Source organism: Fundulus heteroclitus, chromosome 20, assembly GCF_011125445.2.
Source record: "Fundulus heteroclitus isolate FHET01 chromosome 20, MU-UCD_Fhet_4.1, whole genome shotgun sequence".
NCBI lineage: Eukaryota > Metazoa > Chordata > Actinopteri > Cyprinodontiformes > Fundulidae > Fundulus > Fundulus heteroclitus.
In genome coordinates, this window is record NC_046380.1 from 42,373,039 (window position 1) to 42,387,315 (window position 14,277).

At 44.6% G+C, this 14,277-nt stretch overlaps 1 protein-coding gene across 1 annotated transcript in view; it reads right to left on the reverse strand.

Moving 5' to 3' along the window:
* LOC110368114 (NLR family CARD domain-containing protein 3) overlaps nt 1-14,277 on the reverse strand; it is a 33,863-nt gene that overhangs the window by 15,912 nt on the left and 3,674 nt on the right. Inside the window, exons 5-7 of the mRNA XM_036151246.1 lie at nt 12,426-14,217; nt 12,007-12,180; nt 4,584-4,757 (exon numbers count right to left, since the gene is read on the reverse strand). Coding sequence (XP_036007139.1) covers nt 4,584-4,757; nt 12,007-12,180; nt 12,426-14,217 — 2,140 coding nt within the window. The remainder of the gene's footprint in view (nt 1-4,583; nt 4,758-12,006; nt 12,181-12,425; nt 14,218-14,277) is intronic.

Genomic DNA, 14,277 nt, shown 5'->3' on the forward strand with positions numbered 1-14,277 from the left:
CCCATCATTAACAAAGGTGTCTATTTGTGAATGGGAAGAAACAACATTGCTGCTATCTGCAGGGCATTTCTGCAATACTGAGGATATTAAAAGGGGGACAGACTCTTTAAAGTTTGATATAGCATTATCTGATAAAGATCTACTATAATGGAACCCTCTTTTGGGGGTGGAGAACTCAGTTAAATTTAACTCAAAGGTTATTAAAAACAGTCAGATAGGACAGGGTTGTGAGGAAATGCTGTTAATTCTTCACACTCAATGCCATATGTCAGCACAAGGTCTAAAGTATGAAGCCAGGAGTTTGTTGGTTTATGCACATTTTGAGCAAAACCAATTGAATCTAGGATAGTTCTTTTTTTTTTCTTTTTTTTTTCCAAGATGGCGCTGCTCGGACAGCTTCCAGTCACCTCGGCTGCATCTTTTACTTCTCTACTTTCTCTTCTTTATTGTGTTTTTTTTTTAGTGTTTTAATATTAGTGAATGCCGTACCTGGCTCTCCGGGATTATGTGCACCGAAGAGGCATACTTTTGGGACTTTAGCACTGAGTGTTTTGTTACTTTTGACACTCTTTGAAGCGGTAAGGGGAGACCCCTTTGTCCGCGACTCCGAGCCCATTGTTTACACGCGGGCTCAGCTACTCGGGCTACGGGACTCTACGTGCTGCGGCCCCGCTCATCAACATGCTGAGAAACCTGCGATACCTGCTGAAATACAGAGGAGACGGAGAGGCTGCAGGGGCGGCAGGACAAAGCGGAGGAAGAGTTACCTACCATCGGTTATCACGGGTAATGTGCGATCCCCCACCCCCACCCCCCAAGACCGAGGAGCTAGCAGCGCTAACCCGTTTCCAAAGGAGGTACAAAGACGTTAGTATCATGTACTTCACAGAAACGTGGCTAAATGAGACTGTAACGGCTTTAAACTCCTCCGCGCAGACAGAACTTTGGCGGAGAGCGGAAAAAGAGAGGAGGGGGGCTGGCGGTGTTTGTGAATAAGAGATGGTGTAATGCGGCCCATGTTCACGTGAAACAGCAGATATGCAGCTCGGATGTTGAAATCCTGGCAGTGAGTATGAGACCTTATTACTTGCCGCAAGAGTTTGGCCACGTGATCGTGCTCTGTGTTTATATCCCTCCCTCCGCGGACGCCAGGTGGCGTGTGAGCGGATCCACGGCGCGGTAAACAAACTGCAGACAGAGCACCCCCGCGACCTCCTGCTGATCACAGGGGACTTCAACCACGCCCCCCTTCGTTCCACCCTCCCCACGCTCACCCAGTACGTCACGTGTGCTACAAGGGGAAATAAAACACTGGACCTTTTTTATGCCAATATTAAGAACGCCTACACCTCCACCCCTCTCCCCCCACTTGGACGGTCGGACCACAATCTAGTCTACCTGCTCCCTCATTGCATTCCACTAGTGAGAAGAACAATAGCACAGAAGAAGTCAGTGAAAGTCTGGTGAGATGACGCCACTGAGAGACTGAGGGATTGTTTCAGATCCACAGACTGGAGCATGTTCCAAAGCTCTCATGGTGACGACATCAACAGCCTGACTGAATGTATCACTGGCTACATGAACTTCTGTGTGGAGAGCATTGTTCCAACACGACGGCTATGGTGTTTTGCAAATAACCCCCCCTGGGTGACCCCTGAGCTGAAAGTCCTCCTGAACCAGAAGAAGAGGGCTTTCTACTCAGGGGACAGAGAGGAGCAGCGTAGAGTCCAGCGGGAGCTCCAGTGAAAGATCAGGGTGGCAAAGAAGAGGTATGGGAAGAAGATGGAGGAGCAGCTGGCGCAGAAAAACGTCAGAGATGTGTGGAGAGGAAAGCCTCAGGACCGGATGGCATCCCCCCAAGGCTGCTGAGCTGATGAGCTCTGTGAGGTCCTCAGCTACATCTACAACCTCAGCCTCAGCCTGGGGGTGGTGCCCAGCCTGTGGAAGACCTCCTGTGTGGTACCGGTTCCCAAAACACCGCACGCCAGGGAACCAGCCCACTTCAGACCAGTCACCCTGACCTCCCACCTGATGAAGACCATGGAGTGCCTCATCCTTGCTCACCTGCGCATCGTGGTGAGCTCCACCCTAGAACCGCTGCAGTTTGCCTACCGGCCCAACATCGGAGTAGAGGATGCCATCATCTACCTGCTGCAGCGGGCGCTCACCCACCTGGAGACCACCGGGAGCGCTGTGAGAGTCATGTTCTTTGACTTCTCCAGCGCTTTCAATACCATCAGACCGGTTGCTGCTGAGGTGGAAGCTGGAGGACGCTGGGGTGGACAAACATCTGGCTAACTGGACCATGGACTACCTCACTGACCGCCCTCAGCACGTGCGGCTGAACGGCTGTCAGTCAGACGTGGCACTCTGCAGCACCGGGGGGCACCGTCCTGTCTCTGTTTCTTTTCACCCTCTACACCTCAGACTTTACTTACAACACGGATAGCTGCCATCTTCAGAAGTTCTCTGATGATTCGGCCATTGTGGGCTGTGTGTCTGAGGGGAATGAGCTGGAGTACCGGTCGGTCATCATGGACTTTGTTGACTGGTGTGAGAAAAACCACCTGTGTTTAAACACCCGCAAGACCAAGGAGATGGTAATCGACTTCAGGAGAAGACCCCCACCTAACTCACTTGTGAACATCCAGGGCAGGACATAGAAACAGTGGAGAGTTTCAAATACTTGGGTGTTCACGTCAACAATAAGCTGGACTGGACTCATAACACAGACACTCTATACAACAATGGCCAGAGCCGCCTCCACCTCCTCAGGAGGCTGAGGTCCTTTGGAGTGAGCAGGCCTCTGCTCAAGACTTTTTATGACTCTGTGGTGGCCTCAGCCCTCCTCTACGCTGTCGTCTGCTGGGCCCCTGGCAGCGCAGAGCGGGACAGGAAGAGGCTAAATAAGCTGGTAAGGAAGGCCACTTCTCTCCTGGGTTGCACTCTGGACTCTGTGGAGGAAGTGGCTGAGAAGAGGGTGTTGTCCAAGCTCACATCTATCATGGACAACACCTTCCACCCCCTGCACCAGACTGTGGAGGAGCTGAGCAGCTCCTTTAGTGACAGACTTAGACATTCTGTCTGTAAAAAGGAGCGTTACCGCAGATCATTCATTCCTGCTGCCATCAGATTATACAATGCTGCACAAGTGTAACCATAACTGTAACTGTAATAACCTACGTGCAATAACTAATGTGCAATTCTATTTAATACACTCTGCAATACTACTGAAAGAAATGACTTCAGCTGCTATTACACCTGAATATATGTCAATACACATGTATATAAGTCACAGAGAACGTACATAAGATATCCTCTGCCTTATTTCTATTTTGCATTTTTTTATTCTTATTTTCTTATCTACTTCTTTTTGATCCACTGTATAAACGAGGACACACTGTATATACCTGATGCACCTTGTTCTACTTTTGGCACCTTCTTCTGATTACTGAGCCGATGTGACGTGAATTTCTCCAATGTGAGATCAATAAAGCCAATCTTATCTTATCTTTAAAGGCTACACTAAGGTTATCGTGTTCTGTGTCAGCATGAATGTTAAAATCCCCCACTATAATAACATTGTCAGTATTTAACACCAAATCAGATAACAAGTCTGACAACTGATCCAACAACTGAGAGTAAAGACCTGGTGGACGATACAAAACAACAAACAGAAGAGGTTTTATTGCTTTGCAGTTTGGATGAGGGAAACTGAGGGTTAAATGTTCAAAAGAACTGTAGTTATTAATTGGCCTGGGACTAATTAATAAATCAGACAGAAAGATGGTTGCTACTCCTTCTCTTCCCGTAGATCTGGGAATGTGGAAATTTAAATAATTGTAAGGAGCTGACTCATACTAACGTAGTTCTCTTGTAGCCAGTTTCCTGTGAGACAAAATAAATCTGATTATAAGAAATCAATTCATTAACTAACAAAGTCTTTTAATGGAGAGACCTTGTTTTAATAGACCACATTTAATTGTTTTATTTTTTGGTTCAGGGTGAGCCGTATTGATGTTCATTAGATTTCTATGATTTGCTCCTTTTAGATCCGTCTTTGACCTGTTCAGTTTTGGCCGTGGGAAAGACACCGTCATAATAGGGTAACGGGTGGGTAATAGTACAGAAGCTGCAGAAAGGTGTGTTAAACTACGGCTCTGCTTCCTGGTCTGGACCCTGGGTTGTCAGCATTTTGGATACATTAGGGGACAGAGACATTCAAAAGCTTCTCACCTCTGAATTAAAGAAGTTACAAAGACAAAGATGCATTTTTTCTTTTCTCTTGATTAAAGGTTATTGGTGTGCTTACTTAATTGATAATTATTAATATCCACTACAAGGGCATCATGCTGAGCCTGCCAGGATTTGCATTATCATCTTGAATCTTCCCATTGTGGGACACTGCATTAAACTCTAATTAACCTTTAGACTTATTTAAATAAACTATACAATTATTCTGACTGCAAGTGATAAGAGGGGTAGGAGATGGATAGGTGGGATTTAATTGAAGAGGTTTTGATTTATGATCTGGGATCATAAATCAATCCAAACTTTGTCTACACACCTTTATCCCTCCATACCTGAGAGCTTCCAGTCTCCAGTGTGGATCTTTCAGTCCAGCCGACAGCAGCTTCACTCCTGAGTCTCCTGGATGATTGTAGCTCAGGTCCAACTCTTTAAGATAGGAGGGGTTGGAGTTCAGAGCTGATACCAGAGAAGCACAGCCTTCCTCTGAGACCAGACAGCCTGACAAGCTGGAGACACACAATTCAACACATAATGTTAACATGAGAATGCAGAGCTCAAGAAGCTGCTGCTCAGCTGGTTTTAATAAATATAAACTAGAAATCAAACTGTATTTTGTTCTGTAGGTTATAAAAAGTTAACCTGACTCTCGCCAGCTGTATGTCGCTCCGCCTAGCTTCACTCACATACATCTGGGACCTCTCCCATAGAGAGTGTTTTCTCCAACCAATTTTATTGTCTGGCCAATCAGGACGCAGTGCTGGAGTTTCATAGATGTGACGTAGTGGAGAAGTGAGCGTGACGTGAGACTGTTTTGATAGCAATGGCGGCTCGCATCGAGGAAGCAAGCGTTAACATTGATGCTGCTATTTCTTCTGTGTTGTCCAATCTACCTAATATTGTTTCATTAAAAGAACATCAGGGGACGGCTCTGAAGGCTTTTGTTGGTGGAAATGATGTTTTCACCCTTCTCCCGACCGGATTAGGCAAGTTTTGTTTTCCGGGGCACGTCCCTAGCGGACTCGGACGCGCCCCGGAGCGGTTAGCACAAACCATATTAGGAGGCCTTTAGTCCTCGACGCGGTCGGCCTGGGATCGACTCCGCTTTGCCGCCTGTCTTCTCCCCTCTTCCTGTCAGCTCACTGTCAATAAAACGCGTGCCACTAGAGCCGCAAACACATTTACAAAAAAAAAAATGTTTTGTTTTTTTCCCCTGCGTCGCTCTCACAGCGTCACGGGTTAGCTTCGGTGTGAGTGGTTGAAATAGCACGTCGATAAAGATGACAGACAAGTGGCTTATCCAATCATATGCAAGGATCTTTGATAAGGCCCAGCCTTCAATTAAGGCAATTCCTATGGAGAGGTCCCAGATGTATGTGAGTGAAGCTAGGCGGAGCGACATACAGCTGGCGAGAGTCAGGTTAATAAAAAGTAGCATCTGACACATTTAAACAGCTTAATCCTGACTAGAGCTCCACTGGGATGCAAACTGCAAACTGACACAAACTCTGCAGAAGGTTCTGGCTTTAAGAAACTTCAAACTGGACCTAAAATACCAAAGATAAATTGGTGATCCCAGTAGAACCATTGTTCTGGTGATTAGATCGCTTTAATCTCATTGATGGAGTCAAGAATTGAAGCTGAGATAAAGAATAAAGCAGTGGTTTGGATCAGTGACATTAGCAGAGTATGGTGAGCACATATTTCACACTTGCAAAATCAGCAGAATGTCCTTGAGAAATCTCCCATCTGAGGTCAGATCCAGTCTTTCAGTGCGCTCCCTTTCTTCCACTCTTTATTAAACCTTTCTCCATATTTTCCCCACTTACTGCATCTCTTCTCTTGCTGTCTCATCACTAGTTTCCCTGTCACTATGGGCTCTGGCCTAGGTGTGTTTGGTATGTGCTGAGTCAACTCTGGCAGACGTGATGACCAGGAAACTGGGACATGGAAAGGACAAACTATCTACCACTCATGTTCTGCTTTACTGTGGGAAACTGGGAGATAATTAAATTATTTCTCTCAGAAATAAAGTCAAGCCGAAATAAGCAACTTCACCTTCAAATACAGTGGGTCCTGGTTGTGGAAGTAGTTGAGCAGTCGTGGTGTTGCTTGTGCACAAATTATCTTTTCTGTCTTCTTTTTCTTTTGACTCTTTGTCAGGTTATGGTGGAGCAGGTAGTGACTATATGTAATGCAATAAAAACTAGTCTGATTGTGTTTAAATTAAATACTTCAATCAAATGACATTTTGGGGCCTAATGCATCTTTTTAACAAGCAACTAAATGTCATTCTTAATTTATAACGTATATACTACCGGCGGCGCCCTGACAGCTGTGGCTGCAATGGCTCTCGACAACCTGCGAGGATTTTCAACAAAAATATGCTGCCCAGAACGCTAAAACTATACAACTACTCTCAATTGTTTACGTGGCTTCAGAGTGCTTCAGGCACAAGTCCCAGAGGCCCGCAATGAATCAGACTCGCCGAGCAGCACACTCCGGAGGGGGTGCGCGTGAAGGCGGTGTGACCGGCGGTGGAAGCGTGGCTGAAGTGGGCTAACAGCTAAGCTAAAAGCTAACCCCTACAAACCGCCGCTTCCATTCATCTTGCTCTCCAACTTTCACTCACTGGAAAACAAAATATATAATCTAACTCTTGAACTCTCTGCAAAGAGGGAGTTGAGTAACTGCTGCGCTCTCATCCTGACGGAGACATGGCTTACTTCATCGATACCAGAACGTGGCGTTAGCCTGGCGGAGCTAGCTACTTTCCGCTACGACAGAAACAGTGGACTCAGCAAGAAGGCCAAAGGGGGTTGGCTGTCTGTTTACATGAACAAGAAATGGTGTAAAAATGCCAGATCTCTCACTGGCTGTGTTCTCCGGACATATAGCTTTTGACTGTTAACTGCAGACCTTTCTACCTGCCCAGGGAGTTTACTGTTGTTAGCATCACTGCTGTTTCTGTGCCTCCCAGCGCTAATACTAAATAGGCTATAAGTATTCTCTATTGGACTATCTCCGAGCTGCAATCTGCACACATGCAGGGGGATTTCATCATTGCTGGGGATTTTAACCAGGCCAATATGAAGACTGTTCTCCCTCATTTCTACCAACACATGGATTTTGTGACTCGGGGATAGAACCAGTGTCTGAAATTAACTTCCTGATTCACCAGCCAAGTTGGCCGGTAGATGTAAAAATCAACCGGGCAGGCATATTTTTTACCAGCCAAAATATTAATCCTTACCTCTTAATTTTAACCAAAAATTAAGAGTGAGATTATGTTAATCTTTGGGGGGCGTGGTTGGGGGCGTGGCTGACTGGACCCTGGAAGAGAAATCTTTGTTTCTTACCTTTGATAGAATAATATGAAGTTTAGTATAAAAGGCACAATATGAATTATCAGATTTACATCCAGGTAATAAAAAACACTACAGATTATCACTATTCTATCCATGTTGGTCTCATTTGTGAATGAGGCAGAGTTTCATCAAGCCTATACTGTCCAACATTTTTCCCTCAGCTGCAACACTTAAAGCACGCAGGGGTTCACGCTGCATCTTTACGCTGATCCAGCTGCTGGATAAACAGTGGGGAAAATGCATAAATGAAGACTGTAAAGGGCTCCTTTAGAGGGGAGAGAAGGAAAAATGGGTCTGAGCTGAAGCCCCTGATGTTACAAGTTCCTTAAAATGACCCTTAAAAGTCCGTACCTAAATTACATGTAACGTAATTTTGCGCACCTGAATTCAAGAGCAAGGAACCACGCCCACCGAGGCACCAATGGTTCTGTGTCGTTAAAAACAAAAGAGCATGAAACACAGCTACTGACTCTCCTATTGCCTTTAATTGGGACATTTTGGTACGAGTGGAAGGACATTAAACGTAGTGATTCATGTTTTGAAGGCTGGCCGTTGATAAAAGCACCTGGCTCCGAGGGGGGCGGGGGGCGCAGTGAGAGCGATGAAGCACAGAAACACAGCACACGTAGTTTAAAAAAATGCAGAATAAATAAGAACGAAACTTATAAACAGACTAATTGGCGTTTTAGACTGTATCTGGTTAGCAGAACTGTTTTCTAATCCAGCGTGCAGCCGGTTCTTAATGAACGCTTCATCTAGGAGTCGCTCTCCCCCCTTGCCTCCTGCTCCGCAGAAGGCAGAGTTTAGATCTGGATGGACAGAGCTGTAAACGGGTCATCCGCAGCCCAGATGGGGTGCGAATGCTATTTTTATGTTATTTTTAATTTATTTGGTACAAATATTTACTCACCATGTAGCAGCTAGCCCTCTCAAATTCACTCGCCAAACGGGAAATTTACTCACATTTGGCGACTGGCGAGTGTTAATTTCGGACCCTGGATAGAACAGTATAGACTTGGTTTACATTAGTATAAAAGATGCATTCAGAGCAGCCCCCCGCCCCCACCTCAGCTCTATAGACCACCTTTCTTTGATGCTAATTCCTGCATACAAGCCCCTGCTGATCAGAGCTAAACCCACAGTGAGGAAGGTGAGGGTGTGGACTGGGGGAGCCATGGAGGCACTCCAGGACTGTTTTGAGTGCTCTGACTGGGACATATTCAAAGCTGTAGCAACATATGACAACAAGATCAACATTGATGAGTACGCCATGACTGTGTCAGCCTACATCAACAAATGCATTGAGGACGTCAGCACCACAAAGAACATCATCACCTGGGCCAACCAATAACTCTGGATGATTGAGGAGGTTTGTCACACGCTAAGAGCACAGAACTCAGCCTTCAAGTCTGGTGACAAGGAGGCACTAGGCACTCAGGCTGCGTCCTGAGCCCCCTGTTGTTCACCCTGATGACACATGGCTGCGTCCCCAGGTTCACCACCAATCACATCGTGAAGTTTGCAGACGACACAACGGTGGTGGGCCTGATCAGAGACGCCTTGAAGAACGTGAGGAGAGTGGTGAGGACAGCAGAGTGGATCATCAGGGCTCCTCTTCCCTCCATTAAGGACATTTCATCCCAGCGCTGCGTGTCCCGAGCCCGTAACATTATCAGAGACCCCTTACACCCCCACCATGGACTGTTCCCCTTGCTGCACTCTGGAAAGAGGTTCCGCAGCATCCGCTGCAGGTCCACCAGGTTCTGCAGCAGCTTTTTTCCCTGTTGCCATCAGACTGCTGAACTGTTGAACTCTAACTCGACTCTGCACCACACTTGCATCATACCAACTTTTTATAATCCATTTAAATAGTACACAACTGAACGTTTACTGCATTTTTGCACCATATTATTTTGCACTGCACTGAACTTTTCATATTGATGCCTTTTTGCACCATAAACAAGGAAGAACATTATCACAAAAAAATTTCTTTCTCCAGCATTGTTACATTCCTGTCAATGCTGCACCTTATATTGTAATGTTATCTTACTCCAACTGCAATCTCATTACACTGTCGTAAGCTGTATGCAATGAAATTTCGTTTTGTATACACTCTGTACATACAAAATGACAATAAAGTTTGTCTAAGTCTAATGAGATCTGTGGCTGTTTAGAAAACATCCAGGGCTTCAGACCATTTTAGCAGAATAACACCTTTTTCTTTTCTCTCACTTTTTAAGGCTTCCAGCTCTGCTTTGATAGCTCTGCTTCATCTTTCTCTGTTCTCATCTCTCCTGCTGCTCAATCAGCACACTGCATTCTGGGATATTTATGTGCTGAGCCAGAATAGTCCATTTTAGTAAATGGAAAGGGTAACAGAAGTTGATGATGCATTATGTTACATTTTTCTGTTACTTTTTTGTTGTAAATCTTAATTATTTTATTTGAAACACACAGAAATAATTCAGGGGTACTGTTAAAATGGCTGGGTAACCAGTGGGTCCCACTAATGGTGGGGGACCAGGCGTTTGTTTTCAGCTTCTCTGCATTGAGGTAACATATAGTTGTCTGTAGATGAATAATATAAAAGAATCAGAATATTTATTATTGTCATTGTATACCATGTTACACACACATACAATAAGATTAAAGCCAGCTCCAACCAGTGTCTAATATGAAAATGTCAGATAATCAAAAATATATACAATATACAGCAGTGTTATGTACATTGCAGATATTATGTATGTTGCTGTATAAGTTGTTAAATGTGTGTAAATATTTCAGGACAGAAACTATAAATATTGTACAGTGTCAATATTGCATCATGAATAATGTCTATAAACTTATATTTCCATCATGTTTTAACAGGATGGAGAACTTTGTACCTGAGAGTTTCCAGTCTGCAGTTTGGACTCTCCAGTCCAGCAGAGAGAAGCTTCACTCCTGAATCCTGCAGGTTGTTGTTACTCAGGTCCAGTTCTCTGAGACTGGAGGACTGGGAGCTGAGAACTGAGGACAGAGCTTCACAGCTTCTCTCTGAGAGGTTACAGCCACTCAGTCTGAGGAGACAGGGAGAAAAATCTGCTATTACACAATTCATCAGAAATATTGTTGATTTCTTTACAGTCACCAATGTTCTCCTTGGAAAGATTGATGGATCTGTGTGATTTTACACATCTTTATATTCTCATTAGGATGCCTCCTGGACGCCAGGGAGGCGTCCCCAAGGAGGAAGCGTGTAAAACACATTTAACTTCAACATGAACAGTTTTTTCTAGCTTACTTGATTACATTGATTTTCACAGAGAAACTACATCAAAGATAGTTTTAAGGGAAGAGCGCTCACTATGTCACCTAATTCATGTACAAATCTGATGAAGGTGAGATGTCTCACTCTGAGTAAACATGAAACCCTAAACTTTTTAACTGTTTTTAGCACTGATTTACTAGGACTCATTTTAAACTATTAACTTATTTATTATCTTATTTATGTAATTTATTCACACCATAATTTTATTGCTGTCCTTTAACAAAAAGCAGGTCAATAACAATAATTATTATTGAATCCATTAAAACTGAAAACTATAACAGTAATTATTCTGACACATTTTGTTGGGATGGAGCTCCTGAATGTATTTCATTCTTCAAAGTGTTCACAAAATAAAACCTTTGAGAATCACTCCTATATGGTGAATCTGTGCCTGGTTTCTATTCATAGGGAATAACAGTCAGACAAAAGTTAACAAATCTATCACTAAACTAACATTTTCATCATGTTTTAGCAGGTAATGGACAGAAATCTGGTCTCACCAGGATGGAGAACTTTGTACCTGAGAGTTTCCAGTCTGCAGTTTGGACTCTCCAGTCCAGCAGAGAGAAGCTTCACTCCTGAATCCTGCAGGTTGTTGTTCCTCAGGTCCAGTTCTCTGAGACTGGAGGACTGGGAGCTGAGAACTGAGGACAGAGCTTCACAGCTTCTCTCTGAGAGGTTACAGCCACCCAGTCTGAAGAGACAGGGAGAAAAATCTGCTATTAAACAATTCATCAGAAATATTGTTGATTTCTTTACAGTCACCAATGTTCTGATGGTGCACTTGTACCAGGTATGCACAAGTAGGTCTTGGCCAGGTCGGCCAGGAGAGGAAACTCAGCCTGGTGAGCTTTCCACCATTCTAACACCTTACCACCCAGGCTCAGAGATACAATATCTCTGTACTTCCTGATTTCATCATTGGCTAGCTCTTTGGATGTTTTCTTCCTGACACTTTGATCCTCAGTGAATAAAGGTCAGACAAAAGTTAACAAATCTATCACTGAACTAACATTTCCATCATGTTTTTAACAGTTAATGGACAGAAATCTGGCTTCAAAAGGATGGAGAACTTTGTACCTGAGAGTTTCCAGTCTGCAGTTTGGACTCTCCAGTCCAGCAGAGAGAAGCTTTACTCCTGAATCCTGCAGGTTGTTGTTACTCAGGTCCAGTTCTCTGAGACTGGAGGACTGGGAGCTGAGAACTGAGGACAGAGCTTCACAGCTTCTCTCTGAGAGGTTACAGCCACTCAGTCTGAGGAGACAGGGAGAAAAATCTGCTATTAAATAATTCCATCAGAAATATTGTTGATTTCTTTACAGTCACCAATGTTCTCCATGGAAAGATTGATGGATCGGTCTGATTTTACACGTCTTTATGTTGCCTTTTGTTGTGAACTGGTTCATTATAAATAAACTGAAGCAACATGAATCATTATTTACCTCATTAGCAGATTTCTCACTATCAGAAATAAAAGCAGCAACAATCTGTGCCCTTACAGAGCTTTGTTGGAGGCTTTAACCACTGGCAGCAGCCTCAGGAGAACCTCCTCTGAAGCAGAGTATTTCTTCAGGTCAAACACATCCAGATCTTCTGCTGATGACACTAAGATAAAGATCAGAGCTGACCACTGAGCAGGAGACAGTTTATCTGTGGAGAGACTTCCTGAACTCAGAGACTGTTGGATCTTCTCCACTAGAGAACGATCATTCAGTTCATTCAGACAGTGGAACAGATTGATGCTTTTCTCTGCAGACACATTCTCACTGATCTTCTTCTTGATGTGCTTAACTGTTTCCTGATTGGTCTGTGAGCTACTTCCTGTCTGTGTCAGCAGACCTTGTAGGAGTCTCTGATTGGTCTGCAGTGAAAGTCCCAGCAGGAACCGGAGGAACAAGTCCAGGTGTCCATTTGGACTCTGTAAGGCCTGATCAACAGCTGTCTGATGAAGAGACTTTAGTTTCGTTTTCTTAGAAAATAAAGACCACTTAGATGTTTGTGTTTTTTTCATCAGGTTGACACCAGAGGTGATGAAGGTCCGATGAACATGAAGAGCAGCCAGAAACTCCTGGACACTCAGATGGATGAAGCAGAACACCTTGTCCTGGAACAGCCCTCTCTCCTCTCTAAAGATCTGTGTGAACACTCCTGAGTACACTGAGGCTGCTCTGATATCGATGCCACACTCTGTCAGGTCTGATTCATAGAAGATCAGGTTTCCTTTCTGCAGCTGATCAAAAGCCAGTTTTCCCAGAGACTCAATCATCTTCCTGCTCTCTGGACTCCAGTGTGGATCTGTTTCAGCTCCTCCATCATACTTGACCTTCCTCACTTTGGTCTGAACCACCAGGAAGTGGATGTACATGTCAGTCAGGGTGCTGGGCAGCTCTCCTCCCTCTCTGGTCTCCAACACGTCCTCCAGAACCGTAGCAGTGATCCAGCAGAAGACTGGGATGTGGCACATGATGTGGAGGCTTCTTGATGTCTTCATGTGGGAGATGATCCTACTGGCCTGCTCCTCATCTCTGAATCTCTTCCTGAAGTACTCCTCCTTCTGTGGGTCAGTGAACCCTCTGACCTCTGTCACCATGCCAACACACTGAGGAGGGATCTGATTGGCTGCTGCAGGTCGTGTGGTTATCCAGAGGCGAGCAGAGGGAAGCAGTTTCCCCCTGATGAGGTTTGTCAGCAGAACATCCACTGAGGTGGACTCTGTAGCATCAGTCAGGATCTCCTGGTTCTGGAAGTCCAGAGGAAGTCGACTCTCATCCAGACCATCAAAGATGAACAGAACCTGGAAGTGTTCAAAGCTGCAGATTTCTTTGGTTTCAGTAAAGAAGTGATGAACAAGGTCCACCAAGCTGAACTTTTTCTCTTTCAGCGCATTCAGCTCTCTGAAGGTGAATGGAAATATGAAGTGGATGTTCTGGTGGGCTTTGTCTTCAGCCCAGTCCAGAGTGAACTTCTGGGTTAAGACTGTTTTCCCAATGCCAGCCACTCCCTTTGTCATCACTGTTCTGATTGGTTGATCTCTTCCAGGTGGGACTTTAAAGATGTCTTCTTGTCTGATGGTTGTTTCTGGTCTGTGTGGTTTCCTGGATGCTGTTTCAATCTGTCTGACCTCATGTTCATCATTGACCTCTCCAGTCCCTCCCTCTGTGATGTAGAGCTCTGTGTAGATCTGGTTCAGAAGGGTTGGACTTCCTGCTTTAGCGATCCCCTCAAACACACACTGGAACTTCTCCTTCAGACCAGATTTAAGTTTAGGTTGATAAACCGCAGCAAAATGTTCTAAATGAACACAAAAATTGAAATCAGGAAGGAAACCAAATGATCTTCTGAAGATGATGT